The 19,037-nt window shown below is 39.3% G+C and overlaps 1 protein-coding gene across 1 annotated transcript; it reads left to right on the forward strand.

Annotated features, from left to right (window-relative positions):
• The first annotated feature begins 4,976 nt into the window (after positions 1 to 4,976).
• On the forward strand, positions 4,977 to 18,665 carry LOC131576405 (carbonic anhydrase 3-like). The gene is made up of 7 exons (XM_058833113.1): positions 4,977 to 5,078; positions 5,160 to 5,357; positions 8,658 to 8,776; positions 10,653 to 10,745; positions 12,379 to 12,444; positions 14,722 to 14,877; positions 16,002 to 18,665. Exons 1-7 carry the CDS (start codon positions 5,042 to 5,044, stop codon positions 16,119 to 16,121), a joined length of 789 nt encoding a protein of 262 aa, XP_058689096.1. The 5' UTR covers positions 4,977 to 5,041; the 3' UTR covers positions 16,122 to 18,665.
• Positions 18,666 to 19,037: the final 372 nt, after the last annotated feature.

The following is a 19,037-nucleotide window of genomic DNA, read 5'->3' on the forward strand; positions in this document are numbered from 1 at the left end:
CCAGTACTGTTTCTAGGTTGCTAAAGGCCTTTTTGTTAGGTTTTTTCCCCTCTCTTCTGGTAATACCTGCTGTTGTTCAATATGTGTGACAAGAATGGGCTTCCTATCACTGACTTTTTTATTACATACTACTTACACTTGCAATGCACATATAAATGCTTATACTTACACACACACAGTTACTTTTTTGTTATCAACAGATGATTCTTTCAAAGTTGCTTTGTGGTCTCAGAGTGAAATTTTGACTCCATTGAAGTGAAGCACAGATATTGATAGAAATGGGATGTTATTCTCTGACCTTTCAAAGTTCACAGATTTTATGGATTCAGAAGAAGTGACTGTCTGAAAACTTTGGGAAACACACACTCCCAGAATTTCTGGAAAATGTCTGTGTGATGAAAACTCTTCTGCCTGCAAAGATCATATTTCAAGGTCTGGAAACACATGATTTTCTTATAAAATTCTCTTTTAGGAGGATGCATCTCACTGGAAAATATGTGTGAAGTATTTCAGATTTGCTGCATTCATGGAGATGCCTCTTATAGAACTCTTATGAACTCCTCCAGCCATGTTAGCATTTCTGTGGCCTGATTACGACTGTTCCAGGCAAAGCTACTGCCAGAGTATCTTGCAAGATAAAGGTCATACATAAAACTCTACCTCAATATAGAAGAGTTGCCAATCTGCTGGAATTTCCAAACAGGCACATACGGACCTTATAAAAGCAAACAGTACGGGTCAAACCCTTGTACTTGGATTATTTCAAGTCAGACTGTGCCAGTGTATATAAAAGTAGACAGCCCAGCTCAGATTTGGATTTCAGTGAGTGCCATACAAGCAAAGCCCTATGGGATTCAAGAGGAGAGTCATATTCCTGAAGAGTTTATCTGTTTAGTTTTTCAGATCTGGAAGAGGTGTCTGAAATATACACTGTATTTTTGTTGTATCAGATTTATATGTGATAAATACTAAATTTACTTTTTTTTTTTTTTTTTTTTAAATACTATACTTGTCCTCCAATTTGTGCTCATTTTAGTAGACTGCTACAAGGAAAGCTTGTTCACTTTTTTGTTCCTTTTGCTAAATCTACAGTCTGACATTGTTTTCATGTTTATTGTATCTCACTGACTAAATATTAAGTTTTGCAAATGGTAATGTAAGTTCTAAAACACAACAGCAGGATGATGGGATTTTGTAAGCAAGGTCTTGAAGTCTAAACTGCAGACTGCTGAGTTACACACCTTCTAAACTGGAAAGATGTAGTAAAAGTCTGCTTAATATTTGTCTAGAGGTACTACACAAATAAAAATGTTAATATACCTAAAAAATGAACTGTTTATAAAAACAGCAAAATCAACCCAATATGTTTCTCATTTACCTTTGGCAGATCTTCCAATAAGATCTGGCTGTCAAGAGGGGTTTCCATTCATTCCTACAATGTTTTCCATAGCATGGCATCTCAGTGAGGCATATGACAATTTGGCTTTTTGGCTATGGCATGCCACCATGGCATCCCTCAATCAAAAGCACTGAGTGACATGCTTTTCCTGCACTGCCTGGCATGCAATGTGCAATATATCAAAAAACACTGCTGCCCCATCCATACTGTGCATTATCAGATTCCTTTTTGTTGTACTGTTTTCTTCCACATGCTATTAAATATAGTAGAACATATATTTAGATTGCTCGCAGGCACTGAGTAAATGCTTTTGCTCACTTAACAGTGTACTCAATATGGGCACACTCTGCGCTCCAGCAAAGCCCTTTGCATGATGTCACCCATGGGAAATGTCCCTGAGCATGGTGAAACTTGGAAAACCTTAGCTTTGAGCAGAGACACTCTTGAATTACATGCTGCTGACACATTTACCTCTGTGTCCCCTCACAGTCATTCCTAGCTGTCATGCTGGCTCCTGGAGTCAGCTGGAAACTGGCATACTGAGGTGAAGCAGTATTTTGGTTGTTCCAGTTATTTCAAGGTATTGGCCAAGACAGTCATGGCTGGCAGAGCTCAAAACTGCTGCCAGTTGCTTTTCCATGCATCATTCTCCTGTAAGTGTTTTGTGTGCTCTGGGTAAGGCCATGGCTCTGAGCCATTTTCCAGACTCCGTTCATTTGCTTTCCATTCTCAAAAAAGAAAATCTATGACTTCAGGTAAGGTATTTTTGTAAGTGAGACGAGCATGATTATGGTTTTTGCTTGTTTAGCAGAAGCAGATGCAGCATCTGAATTGCACATCCAACAGATGGTGTTCCACAGATATGTTATTTGTACTCTGGAGCCTCTGTTTCAATCTTTCCTTTAGGTGACAAATGTACACACCCCTTTTTTGGATGAAAAACATCTTATGTGTTAGGTATCCAACAGCACCACCATGCTTTATTTATTTTAATAATCTTTTGAATAAACTGTTATCAGGTGCCCAACTGTGATTCTGTAACTGGGTGCCAGTTTTGGGCAAGATGATGTCTGCAATTACCGAAATCCTGAACTTTTTCATGAATAGTATAGATTGATCTTGTTATGCTCTTGCTATTTCAGATGTCTGATGGCTTTTACAACATGTCCAAGGTTTACAAAATAGAAGGAAATCACTGAATAAAAGTGTGAATGCACTAGGTAACTACATGCCTCTTAAATGTTTGAAGCTGTGACCTTTTCTTAATTATAATGTCATTTCTGTGACAGAAGTGTTTATTTCCTAGAAAAAACAATTTTTTACAAGTTAGATAATGAATTTCTGAGACAATAGCAAAAGAAAAGAATAAATGTAGGTCCTAAGGAATGAAAAAAAAAAATGCTATTCTGATTATCTCTTAAGGCAAGTAATAATACATTTGCTTTTTGCTCCACCTTTGATGTGGAAAGCAATAGGAAAAGAAAGCAGCCAGTGAGACACTGTGGGATAACTCAGCGCCTGGGGCTGACTCCATGTACCTACATTTGTCACTTGTGTGTAAGTTACTGCCTGGAAGGCACGAGCAAAAAGATGCTCCTCTGGGTGCAACAGGACTAGCTCACTGGAAAGGTAAAATATGAAGACTTTCACTGTTGGCTGGGGCTCTTCAATAAAGATTGCAAAAAGTCTCACATAGAGCAATGAATTCAAATAGTAGGGGAAAAACTGACTTGCATCTTTTTCTGTGTAATACAAATATTCCTCACCTTCACAAAGGGCTCCAACAAGCATTCTTTGCGTGTATGAAGTTGATTAAAAGTCTCTCTGAGACTTCCATGAACAAGGCCACTAAAGCTGTCTGCTTATACAGACAAAACCCAAGCTGCTCCAATTAGAATTTCACAAGCTTACAAGTGTTTCTCTCTAGACAGATAAGGTAGAAACCAATTCAAAAGGATTAATGTCTAAGCTTTCTGATTTAAAATTGCAACAGGCATCAACTTTACATGCCTGCCCTTCCAACAGATGTGACATTATCCACTTGATTGATGACAGAGTAAAATAAAAAAGTTTATTCGTTTTCCCCAGAGTCTCTTTCGAAAGCAAAAAGATGTATTTTTCCATACCATTGTACCCAAGTCCCCTCCTAGTACTTTCTTAATTGAATTCTCCCCAAAGAAAGTATGAGGAACTACATGTTTTGAAGGATACTTTGATGATGAACACATCTCTGTTCCTCTAAAGATAATAAAGGATACCTCTTACAATATTCTGTAAGTTGCTAAGGTTTATTGAGTTTTAATTTGACGCATCTTCTCTATGTAAAAATACCATTTACATCACTACAGAAATTTTCTCAGACGCAGATTCCTAAGTGAGACAACTTGTCCTACCTTTGTCTCAACGGATTCAGGATGTCTACTTATGTTTATACTCAGAGCATGAAGAATTTACTGAAGAAGTTTAATAAAGTAATTTTAGTAATGCTAAACAAAGTCCATATTTAGATATTTATTACCTAGCTACACGGCACAACTAGAAGGGGAACCTTTATCTTCCAGCTGGTTTGGGGACATCAAATAGGACCAAATTAGTCCTAAGCTCTGTATTTTGCAGCTTCTCAAACTTTTTCCTGTACCTCACCAACACAAAATGTAGAACCTCTCCCAGCTGCAGGTTTATTCCACACTGCATTACTGCGCTCATAGGTACAAGGAGCATTTGAACAGGTTCACTGCACCTGTGTTGGAAATCTCCATGGTTTGTGGTGCTTCTTGACTGACTCCCAAATATTTATCTTGGAATAGCATTTAGTTTGAATTATGTAGTTTGAATTTTTAGCTCAAGGTAGACATAGTTGCAGCAGTGTTAGCATGGATTGACAAAGCCATGGAAGAAGATCTGAGAATTCAGAATAGATGTGCAGGAAAAGCCAACTACTGCAACCATACTGTCACTAACTCCCCATCATCTGAAAACCATATGCTTTCCCGACTAAAGTACCCACAGCTAAATTGCCTAACATGAGAAATATATTTGGTGTGAAGCTCCCTGCATGAACAACTGACTGGACAACACCAAATCCAAACTTGAGGCAATGGTCAGAAATGGCCTCCTTTGGGGCTTCCTTTGCTCAGCGGTTCCACAGGCTGTGAGATACCCCTTCAGGCAGAACAGGGCCCTTCTGAGCAATGGGAGCATTTGTGAAAGCAGGAAAGCGGCAGTGGGGGAGCCTGCCCGCCCTGGGAGCCCGTCCCGAGTCACCGCGTGTGCCTCACGCCCGCGGCGCTGCCCGGGGTGGGAGAACCGAGCTCCCTCCGTCCGTTCCCGGCGCTGGGGCCGAGCTCTCCAGGCAGCCTCTCCTCACCCACGGCCCCGGGGGCTGCACCGGCCCGCCCGCGCCTCGCACCCTCTGGCCCTGGGCTGAGTCTGCGGGGCGGGGATGGAGGGAGCCGCGGGGTCCTGCTGGCATCCCCCTGCCTCCTCCGGGGGAGAACACGGCCCTGCCCGGCGGCCGCCCCCTGCCCGGCCCTGCCCGGCCCTGCGGGGAGGACGCGAAGCCTCGGCGCTCTATAAAAAGCCCCCCGGGCCGGGAGGGAGGGGAGCTCCGCAGAGCGGGACGGGGCAGCGGGCAGCGGCGCTATGGCCCAGTCCGTGTGGGGCTACGACAGCGACAACGGTGAGGGGGCTCGGGGCAGCCGCGGGGGCCGGCATCAGCCCGGCTGAGCAGGGGAGACGTTTCTTTGTCTTTGTCCCTCAGGACCCGAGCGCTGGCACGAAAATTACCCCCTGGCCAAGGGCGACTGTCAGTCCCCCGTTGAGATCAACAGCAAGGACGTGCAGCACGACTCCTCTCTCGCCTCCTGGCACGCCAGCTATGACCCCGGGGCAGCGAAAACCATCCTGAACAACGGGCGCACCTGCAGAGTCGTCTTCGACGACACTTTTGATCGATCAGGTCGGTCTGGATTTTTGGGGGGTTGCTGGGAGTCAAGGTTTTCAAAGCGCCAGGTATCAAAAAGCGCCCTTTAGTATCCAGCATGTGCAGGCCAGCAGAGAAAAGTCGCTTGGGAATGTTAAAAAGGTGCTCCTGAAGTTTATTCTGGCGGATCTGAAGTGGGACAGAAAGGCTGTTAGCTACAGGGGAACCCCTGAAATACAGCTGGATGGTGGACTTCTCCCTGTGTCACCTCCTTCATCAGACACCACATCTCCAGGTTTTGTGTAAGGGACAAGAGTGGTGCCCAGAGTGGTTTAGAATGCTCTGAGGCACTTTGTAAACAAAAAAACTCGTATATACATTTCTACTGACTGTGATCTTGATTTCTTCTGCATAGTAATTTTTCAGGTACCTCAGAGCCTAAAAAAGTTATGAGAATAGCATTTATGTCAATGACATTTTATAGTTTCTAGAAAACAAATGGCTTTGTTATTTAATTGAGATTGAGCAATCTCATTTCTCTAAATTAAATTGTTCAAAACTTGATTGCAGAGCTCTATCTGTATAGCTCTGGATGCAGATAGGCAACAACTGTCAAAATTAATAATAAATTCATAATATATAATGCAAAGACATCTCAAAAGCATGCAGTATTGATTGGTCCTTCATCAAGAAAGAAAACAATATAATTAATGGAAAACGGTTACTTTCTTTTGTATTTCTGTGCATCTGTGTTGATGGCACTTGTATTGAGATTTTGTTCTTAGTAAGCTATATCACGGATGAAATATATCCACAGTACATTGAAAGATCATTCTCCTGCTTGTTTATCTTGATGAGCCCCTTGTTTCCTTGGACTTCTTTATCAGTACACCTACTTATTATTGTTCCATGTCTCTCAGATGGCATCTCAACTATTTAGGACCAGGACTGTCTCTAAATTATGTATTTTTATGCTCCTTTAGTATTTATGACCACTGTTTCTACACAGCAGTCTCATAAATTGCACTTTTATTACCATAGAAACACAAATGGTCTGGATTGGAAGTGACCTTAATGATCATCTAGTGCCAACCATACCCTCATCATCACCTTTCACTAGACCAGGTTACTAAAGATACATCCAACCTGGCCTTGAACATTTCCAGGGTTGGATAATCCACAGCTTCTCAGGAAACTTGTTCCAGTGCCTCACCAACACCGCAGTAAAACATTTCTTCCTAATATCCAATGTGACCATACTCCCTTCCAGTCTGAAGACATTCTTCCTTGCCCTATCACCACCTGCCCTTGTAACAAGTTCCATTTATAAGCCAGAATGCTCTTCCAAAAGCTCTGCATAAAATGAATGCCTTGACTGAAAGCATGGGAAGGAAATAGGTAATGAACATTTTCACATGGTGGTTCTGTTCTGTCTTCTTTACAGCTTCCTAAAGGCTGAGGTGTTTTAGGCTGCTCAAGAAGTTGCCTGCCCAAGGAACAGTATTGGAGAAAGATTCCAATTTGGCCAAACCAAATACAGTCCTTGGTGCAGCACTCCCTCTAAGTAATCTTCCCTCCATTTCCTCCCTGTCTGTCTCCTCCTGATCACCTCTGTTGTTTCTTTGGGCATGCAGTGTGTACATTCACTCCTGGCTGCCCTTACTTTCTGCAGGTTGCTGGACAGTAATTTAGGACTCAAGTGTTTCACAGGCACGTGTCTGATCAGAATCAAATACAATGCCTGACAGTTCAGAAAACCATGAGGAGGAATTTTGTAGACATTTTATTGCCTTCATTTTTTGGCTTCTATAGTGCTAAGAGATGAGGATACATAGTAGTCACAGATTCCATTTTTATTGGAAAAAGAAATATAGTTGAAGATTTTTTATTTTCCCAATCACATGGAAGATTTTGAATGTTAAAAAGGTTTGGTTTTGTGCTAGAAAGACTTGTATACTGTTATGAAGTGCTGTTTTCAAGTGCTTCACAGTATTTTAGCTCTGGAAAGGGCTACCTGTAAGAAATGAGTAGTAAATGAGTTTCCAAATCTGACACTGATTCAGCTTGTAAATGTAGGTAGATCACATAAATTCAGCTCCTTCCTTCCATTGATTCCAATGTGAAATGGCAGCCAAATACCAACCAAATTTGAGGAGCTGGATTCTAAGCCTATTTTGTCCTATATTTGAAATAGAAATTATTATTATTATTATTATTTTTTCCATGGAAAGCTTCTACAGAAGGTTTACTCAAGATTACTCAATACTATACTGATTTATGATTATTTATGTTTGAAAAAATTAAAAAAGTAAGAGGAACTACTGCTTAAGTCTCAACAGCCCTTTTTTTCTGGCCCTCCCCTTGATGGTTGTGACACCTACCAACTAAAAAGAGAAACTGCAAAGTTAAACCTCTTGCTCTGTGTAGGTATTCCAACTTGTAGGATATCAAGAATTCATTTGAGACCATTGGGCAAAAGAGGATTTCAATGTTAACTTTGAACTTCAAAGCCATTGGTGGAAGTTCAAACTTGAATGCTATTTAAACAAGGCCTTCTGGCACTGCAGTTGTGAACTACATTATCAGCTTTCTGTGTAAGGAAACACGACTCATTCCAACCTTAGGTAATGAATGAAAAATACATTTGAGAGCTTATCCTCTAAGCAGTCCCTGCTCAAAAGAATCTCCAGGCTGAAAGAGCAGGTGTGTGATGTTCTGAAAGTCAGAGTTGATGTCAACTGTCAGACTGATGCATGGTCAGCATTATTTGGCTAAGCACAGTAGAAGTAACAGCTTCCTAGTTTCTCTTGGTGGCTCTAGAACAATTTTCTAACTCACGTGACCTAAACTTCATTGTCTTCCCTCACTTCCAAGAAACAGATGTTTTTTTTAATTTTCTCTTCAAAGCAGCTATCTGTAACCATTGTTTAGGTGTCTGACCTGAAAAAGGTATGCTAATCATGGACTGGAGGTACTTTTTGAAGCACCTTTGGGTAAATTCAACAGCCCTAACACCAATCTTTTTAAAAAAGACCCTTTCTTGACGAGAATCACCTGAGAACACCCTCCTCTCTCCATACCAGGAACTGTAGTGTGTCCACTTGCCAGGAGAAAAGAGGCTTGTTGGGTAGCTGGGCTTTGATTCTGTACTTGACTCACAGCAGCTTCCACAGCATTCACATCAAACAGAACTCCTGACAGCAGAGTTTAGCCCCAGCCACATAAACTGGCGAGTGTTGTGGGCGCTTTGTGGCGGGCTGGCTGTAGGAGGGGAGCTGTGCTGTGTCCCCACGGGGTGCTGGTGTGGTGGCAGGTGCTGATGCTGTGTCCCTGCAGTGCTGAGAGGGGGGCCGCTGACTGGCAGCTACCGCCTGCGCCAGCTGCACCTGCACTGGGGCTCCTCCGACGAGCACGGCTCCGAGCATGTCATCGATGGACAGAGGTACGCGGCGGAGGTAGGACAGGATTGTAATGGCAGCATGCAGACTGGAATTTGTCTGCTTTTTCATCTGAACACATTAACCATTCTCCCTCCTGAAAGTATTTAGCTATTGATTTTTCCCCGCCTGTGAAACTTGTGAATACTGCTTAACATGCAGTGGTATAAGTTGCAGCTGCTGACAAATGTATCCCTGCAAGTATCTACTAACACGGATTTCTTCATGCCAGAGTTTTTGCTGGTATCTTAGAATGTTTTAAAAATATTTGTGACAAAACAATCTGTTACTTCCAAATAGGAAGATTTTTTTTGGCATTTAGTCATTTCTAGTATAGCTTGAGTTACCAAGCTAGTTTCAGAAAGAATAGAAAAACTCACTAAAAGCATTTTTGATAAGCTGATGTTCAAAATTAGATCCATCTTAAAACTGATTTGGAGTATGTTTTAGTTCCTGAACATATCTGCTTTAAAATAGCTGGGCTTATTTTCAGGAACAACGTAAAATGTAATGTTTGTGTTTTGTTTTAAATGTAAACCACTGCAGGGCTGTTGTCCTAGTTTGTTAAAATTAATGAATGTTTTAGGCCCTGAATACTTCTTCAGGTCCTAAATGTAAGTGAATTAACTATTGATGCTAGAGAATTGCTAGCAAAGGCTGCCTCCTTCCTCCACTTTGAGATTAGGCTCAAGATACATACCTATGCCCACAAAAATCAGTATGTGTTTTCCTGCCTTCCACCTATACTCTGGAGGCCCAGAGCTTGAAGAAGCTTTGCCCACCTCTTGCAGGACAAAACTGAGGCAAATATTTTCAGGGTCAATGTGCACAAACATTGCAGAGATTACTGCAGGTGATGGCTTAGGATATTTTTTCCTATTCCTTAAGCACAGCCAATCTTTGCTAGTGTTCTGCTTTTTGTGGCCAACTAAAGAGAAAAAAATATCTGCTTCCTCAAACTATTTCTTGGCTAGTTCAAGCACAGACTTTTTATGTTACTTTTGTTAGCAGTACTCATGTATTTATTGACAGGAGAAGGATGCCTGGAATATATGTACTTTAGCTACATTGCAGCCAAAGATTTATAGTTGCTCCAACTTTATCCTTAGCATTAAAATCCTTACCCTCAAGAGAAAAGAAACAGAGAAAAATTAGTTTAAATTCAGGACAATTTTTTTTTTTTTGTTATTTTAAATACGCTTTAAAAAAAACACTGATTTTGTATCTATATGTGTATATATATGTGTAGAACACGTGTAACTGTGTTCCAAATTCTCCTTAATCTGAAATTGCACACTGCTAGTTGCAGCATTTGTTGCTATATACATGAGCTAGAGATTTTCTAGCTGGACAGGGATTCAAAAATTCGAAATACATCCTGAAAATACAGCATTGTTGGACGTGGATATGAGAAAGAAACGTCCGATTATAACCCCACTCCCTTCCAATATGATGTGCCAAGAGCAGTAAGAGATACAAACCAATAATATATGCACTACATACAACCCAGTGTAAATCCTCGACATCTGCATCACCTGAAGATCTAAAAATGTACTTGAGATGAAGTGCATGTCAGTAGGTGTTTTATGCACTGCAAGTGTGCATGTCATGTGCTTGGATCAAACTATTTATAGTTGCATTGTCTGATATTGTGTGGTAAGCTCCATTTTCTTTGTCCTGTGCTTCAATTAAATGCAAAGCAATGCTTTATGGAAAGCATGAGCATATAAAAGCATGGGAACAGCAATAAGAAATAAATACTTACACAGTTTTCTTTTTCATGTCCATTCCTTTACTTACTGTGTACCAGAATATTTTCTTAATTTAATTTATAGTGAAGATTGTGCTGTTGATAATTTATTGTGTTTATAACTGAGGCTTAATTGATTTTTAGTTACATATGGTGCACTGGAATCCAAAACATGGTAATTTTGCTGGAGCTTTAAAACAACCTGATGGTGTAGCTGTTGTGGGCATTTTTCTGAAAGTAAGTAGCAAATATTCAGTCTTTATAATTTTCTGTATTTTTTCTCTTTCCCTAGTGCAAGGGGAAAAGTTACCATTGTTTTTTCCTGCACTGCAGCCCTTTCCTGTGGTGTGCACTGGGTGAGGAAGAGGGTCTGCATAGGCTGAATGTTTCCTCTCGTCCTTTGTCTGCTAGCAGGTGTTGTATCTGCCTGTCAGCAAGGTTATGTTGACTGATTCCCTTCTCTGGTTTCTTGTTGACTCCACACAAGCTGGGGATCAAAATCAGTTCAATGAACCCACTCAAAAAAAAAAATAAAAATTTGATGGTAAAATAAGATCATTGAACATTCTAACCTTGAAATAAATAAACTTTTAAACAACATAATACTGTACCAGTATTTTCAGATTGATTTTTTTATAAACTCAACAGAAGGTAAGTAATACTTGTATCAAATATATATGTGGTCTAGGACATTGAGAAATGCTAGTGGGCACACAATCCAAAAGTGATAAATTACAGAAACTTCAGTCCTTTTAGCTGCAAGTGAGCATTTCAGCTTGAACACACGATCCAGGAATGGTGTCCTTTTAATGTTTCATCACTAGTAAGTGGCATTTGTACAAGCAAGAGCAAGTGGATGTAATTAATTTTGCTACAGTGTCCCTGGACAGACTAGACACAGTGTCATTTTAATTCTATTACTCTGTGAGCCAACCTGACCTTTTCTCTTGTGGTTAGTCTAAATTGAAGGTCGGCACCTGTCCAGATTCTCCCCTATGACTATGTCCTTCAATTATTCTTCCTTTGTCATTCCTTTTGGCCTATTTTAGGACAAAGTTTTATGTTGTAAAACATAACTTACAAAGCACACCACTATATTCCTATTAACCATGCTAAGGTCAGCCAAAAGGTCTAGAAAAGTAAGTAGTATCATTGTCTTCTCTGGCCCTCTTTCCCTATTTCCTTCTTTCTCTTTGGTGAAGGAGCTGTTGCTTTTCTTTGAATTTGTCATGTTCCATTACTGGGTTTTGGGGTACTATTAAAACAGGATTGAATTACCTACTGAGGAATTGAAGTTAATCTATTTTGGAACAAGACATGGCAATAACAGTACATCTTACACATACTGCCTCTACACTTCTGGGATGTCAAAGATTTTATCAGTGCTAAATGTCATGAACACAAGCAATAAAGTGACCTCATAGCTTGAGGTCATCTAGACACCAATTTGTCACATGTCTTACATCAAGTCTGATCTGACTGTGTATGTGCTGCAGAATGAAGTGTCTGCAGGAGCTACAGCCCTTCAGGCAATCAAGGCTTTGTCAAGTGCTCAGACATCTTGCAGTGGCTGTGGGTTGCTTTTGAAGCAAGAGCCAAGGGTTAAGCCCTGGGTAGTGAAGCTGAGGGTGCAGTCCATTCCTCAGACAGACGTGATGCCTTGTAGGGTCCTTCAGCACGTTCAAATTGCAAAGCCAGCTACTGGAGCCTGCTATTTTGGATGTTCTTTGAACACAGATAGTTTTCTGTCAGTCCCTACTGGATTCTCTGAGACTGCTGTTGCCTAATGTGACAGATGGGATGTACTGAATGTCTTTCAAATACTGTGGAACATGATGAAAAGATACAGTATTTGTGCTTTGCTTTACAGGTTGGAAAAACTCCCAAACCTGAGATGAAAAGAATTCTTGAAGAAATTGAAAACATTAAGACCAAGGTATCAAAACAATTTTTGTGATATAATGTAGCTGGAAAACCACAGAAGCAGGAATCAGTAGTTCAGGTTCATATTTTGGCATCATTTTGATGCCAAACAGTAGCAACAGAGATGGTACATTGGACTGTGGAGCAGGATACTTTATTTTGCTTAAATATTTAACTCTTGACTTTTGCAAATAATCTTGTGGAAGATGATTTTTTAATCAATCTTTGCATACCCAATTGATAGTTTTATTGGTCCTGCTCTGTAAAAAATATGCCAGTGGGGCAATACCAAGAAGAAATTAAATGCTTTTTGAAGACAACAGTAGCTAAAAAAAATGCATATAGCAGAGTCAGAAATTTAGTTAGGCTAAAATGAGAAGAAACTAGTAGGAATTATAGAGCAGGGTCCCAGTCAGGGTAAGGGAGATTAAAAACATTATTAGTTTTAAGAAGGAACTGTATCTATAAAAGAAATTACATGGTGCAGTTTCAGCACCAGTCCTAAGTTCTCTCTTCCTATGATACTAGCACAAATAGCATTGCAAATATATTCTAAACTGTTTTTCAGCTTAATTAATGATCTAAGGCACCAGTCAATACCTATTGCATAGATACAGCTGCTGAAGGGAGTTATTTGCAGAGAACTGCAATATTGCATCTATTGTCATTTAGCATTCTCATTTACAATAAACTTAATCTCTAGGTATACTTCAGCAATTCTGCTTCATGATAAATTTTATGATTCTAATAATGCTAAAAGTCATTCTTTTTTTTTTATTTCACCTTGAACATGCCACCAGATCACCAAATTTGTAGGCATTTTCTTGCAAATTTACTAGAATTCCTTGCATTTAATGTATGTATGTGTGTACTGCCATTGACATGCAGGTCTGAGCCTGAAAGCTCTTCTCTCCTTTGTAAGAGTTGTATAAATTTTATTTTTTAAACTCAGTTTTCAAATGCAATTAAGTTCTTTCTGCTGAGGGAACTGAAGGTTATTTTTTTAACCCTATCCATGCCCCTGACTCAATGTGTCAATGGTATCTCTTTTGATAGCTTTCTCTCATAATGCCTATATAATTTTTTTTTTTTTTTTGCCATTTACATGTAGCAATTCTGTAAAAAACAACAGTTGAAATAAAGCAGAGAAAGATAAGTGCATACATAAAGAACCACACGTTGTATTTTATTTCTTATTTTTCTTCTGTCATCACATTTTCTCAAGATTACTTATTTTTCAGAAAGATTAATGGGTGGTATCACTGGTGTATTTATCACACAAGCAGTTTCAATTGCTCTGATGCATTATAGGCAGAGGAGTTTCTTGGTCACTGTGCTGTATTGACTGACAAAGCACAATTTTGTGAATATACTTGCAAATTCATATTGAATTTACAGAATAATCTTTTCAGGAAGATATAATTGGAGTCACTTTTCCTACTCTTAATTTGTGCAGGGATGCATGGAAACGATTTCAGCTTCTGCCACTCATTTTGTTCTAATCTAGAGAAGATTCTCCATGATAGAAGAAGGAAATAGGAATAATATATCTTCCTTCTCAGAACTGCATCCAAAATACCAATAGAGAAGTGAACTGCATTTCCTTGGTTAGTTTTTGTTGCCCAGAGGGAACAAGGAATATTCATTACAGTCCTGTGGAGTTACTGTTCTATTTGGTGGCAGATTTACCAGGAAATGTTTTCTGACGTCTGCTTTCTCCCTTGTCTGGTGGTAATCACCTCAAATTGTAAAATATTTAGGATTCAGTTTACAGGAAATATTTTAATTCTTCACTAAGTGTGATAGTGCCAAAAAAAAAGACTGAGAATGTCACCATGAATATATAATTAGAGCACAATGTTGGGAAGAGAGAGGTTCATATTTAAATTCCTCCAGATAGAAGAGAAGACTGTAATGAATCTGGGATAAATGCCTGGCCACTGTCCTGTTGGATAAAAGGGTAACAGTACCAGCAGTGCCACAGGCTTTAACTTTTATCCCAATGGCCCAAAGTAAAAGAAAATTTTGATAATTCCAGAACAGAGATATGTAAAAATGAATTTGCTTTGATCCCACACAATTCAGTTTTTAATTTCTTTTAATTTATTAATGTAATCAAAATGTCAGTTATTATTAATTGCTGAGAAAGTGCTTGACAGGAAGAAAAGGAGATTGATTTCTTGCATGAATCTTGGTATTTAATTGCTTCCTTTATAATAGCATAGACACTGATGACTTTTAAGATGTGTATCTCTGGAGTTACTGCAGAGAATTTTTTTGTTTCCCTAAGGGGAAGGAGGCTCCTTTTCTGCACTTCGATCCTTCAATTCTTTTCCCCAAATCTCGGGACTACTGGACCTACCACGGTTCGTTCACCACACCCCCCTGTGAGGAGTGCATCACTTGGATTCTCCTGAGGGAGCCGATTGAAGTCAGCTCAGACCAGGTAAACTCCAGCCCACTTCTTGGTGGGGAAAACTTTAGCTGTGGACAGTGAGAAACTGCCTGCAGAACAGACTGGTGAAATGGGCTGTAAAACTGACCCTGAGAATCAGGCACTTTTGCAGGACACTTCCTGGAACAGCCTCAGCAGGGGGGTTTTTGGGATCCAGAAAAACCTGCTAAGGCAGAAGTGCCCCTGAGCCACAAAATTCAGCCATGACAGCAGCCTCAGTTCATTCTACGTGTTTTACAATTAAGTGGCAAGTGAGACTAATATTTTGCTGCTTTCCTGGTTTAAGAAATTGCTGGTCCAGATCTTGACTTCTCAAAAGCTGTCAGTGAGAAAGATCAAACAACCTACAACCTGCAAACCTGAACATACATACGGATTAATATACCACTTGCATTCACATAGCTCGAATGTGCGTTTACAGAGAAAAAAAAAAGTCTGTCTGGGTAAGGTGACTTTGTAGTTCTTGTGTCAAAACTTTTGGCTATTTATATCACTTTCTGCTTCAGCAATACAAGTCAGGATATATCCTTCCTACTGAAATGGATGTTTTCAAAATATTTTTTTTTTGCATTTGGATGAAGGGCTAACAATCAACAAAGCAACACTGAAATTAAGTTAGTTTTAATAACAGCAGCTGAGTTCTGAATTCATGATTCAACTTAATGATCCAGTTGGCATATCTCTGCCTTGCAGATCAAAATACAAACTTCTGCACCAGCTTTTTCGACCACTGCCTTGCACTGACATAGGTCTGGATCCTTCTTCACAGATAGCTGTATTTTCACAAGGTATTTGCCTGCAGTCCAGCTCTGTCAGGGTCACAGTAGGGCCCTCTTCTTTTAACACACTGTGCTTTTGAATCAGAGACAACACCAAAAGAAGCCCAGGAAAGGGGCAGATGATGAACTGTTCTGTGGATTGTGAAGATCCACAGAAACAATGCAAACTCCTGGGCTGCAGAAATCTTCATCAGTAATCTCAGTATTGTTAGGAGACTGTCATTGTCATTGTGTGCTTGTCACTATATGAGAAAATTCCTTTTTCATCTCAGATTTTTCTAGGCAGTAAGGTCCACAGTGCTTCCACATGGACACTTGAATTTTTCTTCCTTGCAGATGGCAAAGCTCCGTAGCCTTTCCAAGAATGATGAGAATGAACCCATGAGTCCTCTTGTTGACAACTGGCGCCCACCGCAGCCTCTGAAGGGCAGGATCGTGAAAGCCTCATTCAAGTAAAATCTCAAGTCTCATTCTGCTGAACCTGAGTGAGAAAATCCCTACATCACAAAAGTGTAGTTAGTTTTTGCTGTCTACTGCTTTTCCTCTGGATACAGGTCTGTGTTTCTCAGTTTGAAATTCTGAGTGGTAAAAGTGAATGTTTTTAAAAGCAGAAAAATACTGTATGCAAATACTAAGCACAGTAAGCAAATGTGAAAAGTAATGATTCTTGACCACAAAGGCCTCAGCATTTATAGTCACTTCTCTGCCTTGTAAGAAAAATAGGCTCAGTTTCAATATTTAGTTAATTTCAAAGAAAATATAGTAATGCAAAAAATTGAACCAGTTGTTCAGAAAAGCAGAAGTAACAGTAGATGAACACAAGGGAAATGCCTGTTTGTACACTGTGATCTTGCTCAAACACCCCACCCTCAGAGGAGATATCCATAGAATAAGTACCCTTTAACATACCAGATTTTCCCTTCCCTGTCTTGCTCATAGTTTTTTATCCAAGATTAGATTAGTGTTCTGAGGGTAAAATCAGGCATACTCAGTTTCTGTGTGAAGAAGAAAAGAGACTTTGCTGTCTTTTCAGCATGTACTGTCTTTGCCATGTCTTTCTGCTGCCGTATTTGATCATTTCTTCTTTAACTGCTGCTGTTACTTCACCCATCCAGTGTAGAGTCCTGCTGGTATCATATTGCTTTGTATTTAGTATACCAGCTTTAGTATTGCTGAGGGGGAAGTTCCTTTCTTCTGCTGCTCTATGTTATCTCCCTGAATGATGGATTTCTGATGCTCTGCCTGCTTTTTATATTTGACACCTTAATGGTTTCGCCTATTAGGGATTTTGTTGCATATAGAAAGGATCTTTCTGCATGACTCATATGTGTCATTTGTCATCCCCACTTGTGAAAAATCCAGGTTAAGTGTTTATTTGACTCTGTATCTGGAGAATATAAGTGGATTCTGTTTGGCTCAGTTTCTTTCTGGGGAGACACATCAGCTTTCAACTATGATCCAAACAAGGAATCACTGGCAGACAGAAACATCTAAATCAACTTCCCCTGTCCTTCAACATATAAACTTTACCATTTCAGTGTACAGGTACTATCGATGTTGAACCTACATACAGATCATGTGAATAAAGATCTACATTATATTCAACACCCAGGGGATTATTCAGTATTGGACCTACAGGAGATGGGATGGTCAAAGGTGGTGCGTAAATCCTGCTGCACAGAAAGCTTCTGGGTTCTCTGTGTTCCTGTAACTCATCAATAGGTAGTAGTGGGTGTTCTTCTGGAGATGTTGACACAAACATGTTCACAGCAGCATTTATAAGGGATGTGTCAAAGCCTGAAAAAAACAGGTCTACAAATGGCTGTAATAGGCATTTCCCAGTTCTCCTTAACTATTTCACTTTCCACCTTCACTAGAAAAATGATGCTCCAGCAGGGAGGTAATGAATCGGCAACACTGGACAAATTCTGCTGTTATTATCAGCACAATTCAATGAGAATCCAGAAATGAAACTGAGACAAGATTTTTGATCCTTTTCATTCATTTAGAATTGTTCTAAGGATTTCTGAATTCACATTGAAAATTAGTATTTTAGTTTATTAGGAATGTATTTTGCTTAGTATAAAGCAGTTTATTTTTAAAAACTAAGTTAATGTGAATAGAAGCTAAAGTATTGATTGAATCCTGTTTACAAATGTTTTGGCACTGGCCTAATTTTATCATAAGATCAGCTTTTGATATTATGAGTGCAGCACTTGCAAGGGTATTGATTTTAGGAGTCCCTCAGATCTTCTTTAAACTCCCGAATCTGTAAATCTTCTCAACACATAAAAATGTTACTACAGAAAGCTCATAAGCAACAATTTTTCTCTACTGTACTATGTCTTATGTGTAAAATTTCTTCTCATATCCATATGCAGTTGATATTGGTGATGGGAAAATTTTCACACAAAGAACTGAGACAAGGGTTTGAATCTTTTGACCTAAAAGCCATTGACTGTGATGTTTTAATCTCTTGTTATTGAGGCAATAAAACAAGATTAGTTGTCTGCACTTGAAATAACTGCTTTTATGTCTTCAGAGAATCAATAAATTGACTTACATAAAAAATAAATTGATTGCTGTTTTTATGCTAAGTGATGACTGAAAGTTGCAAGAACTTAGTAGAAAACCTTGCTGCTCCTTTCTTTGATACCTATGCTTGTAATTTAAGGGAGACAGACATTTTAGTACTTTTTAGCTGTTGAAGTTTAATATGTTTATGTTTTATGTATGTTAGTATTTAGTGTGTTTCCTCCACTGCTTTTGAAAGGTAGAATAGGCAGAAGTTTATGAACTACTGAAATAGCTGTTTTGGTTCCAAGAAGCAATATTTGGTTTGCATGTTGGTAAAAAGGAAAATACAGTCTGAAATTTATATTGCTTCCTCATGCATCTCCTCTTATTCCATTGTCTTCAAACTACTATTATACAAAAGCATCATCTTCACTGCAAATATGCTTTAAAGTTTTGAAGAATAAAGTGCACAGTTTTGTTCCATTGCCTTTCATCCTTTGATAAATAATGTAGCTCAACCTTGATTACCTTGGTGACAAAATCAGAATATATGGATTGTAATCCTGCTGCCTCATGTATATTAGAGAAAAAAAACAACCCAAACAAACAGTAAAAATTACCCTAATCATTCTGGGGCACTAAATCCTTATGAATTCAGTGCCTATAATGTATATATTAATTACAGCAGGGTAGCCAAATTATTCAAATTAATTAACACCTATTAGGTTTTGATAAATGCTTAAACTTTCCCTGTTTCCCACACCTTACAAGAGATATTACTAGAAAAATTAAAAGCTTATTCCTATAGTTTCAAAGCTCTTCTTTGTTAACTGAAACAGTTGTCACCATCTTTCA

Source organism: Poecile atricapillus, chromosome 2 (genome assembly GCF_030490865.1).
Source record: "Poecile atricapillus isolate bPoeAtr1 chromosome 2, bPoeAtr1.hap1, whole genome shotgun sequence".
NCBI lineage: Eukaryota > Metazoa > Chordata > Aves > Passeriformes > Paridae > Poecile > Poecile atricapillus.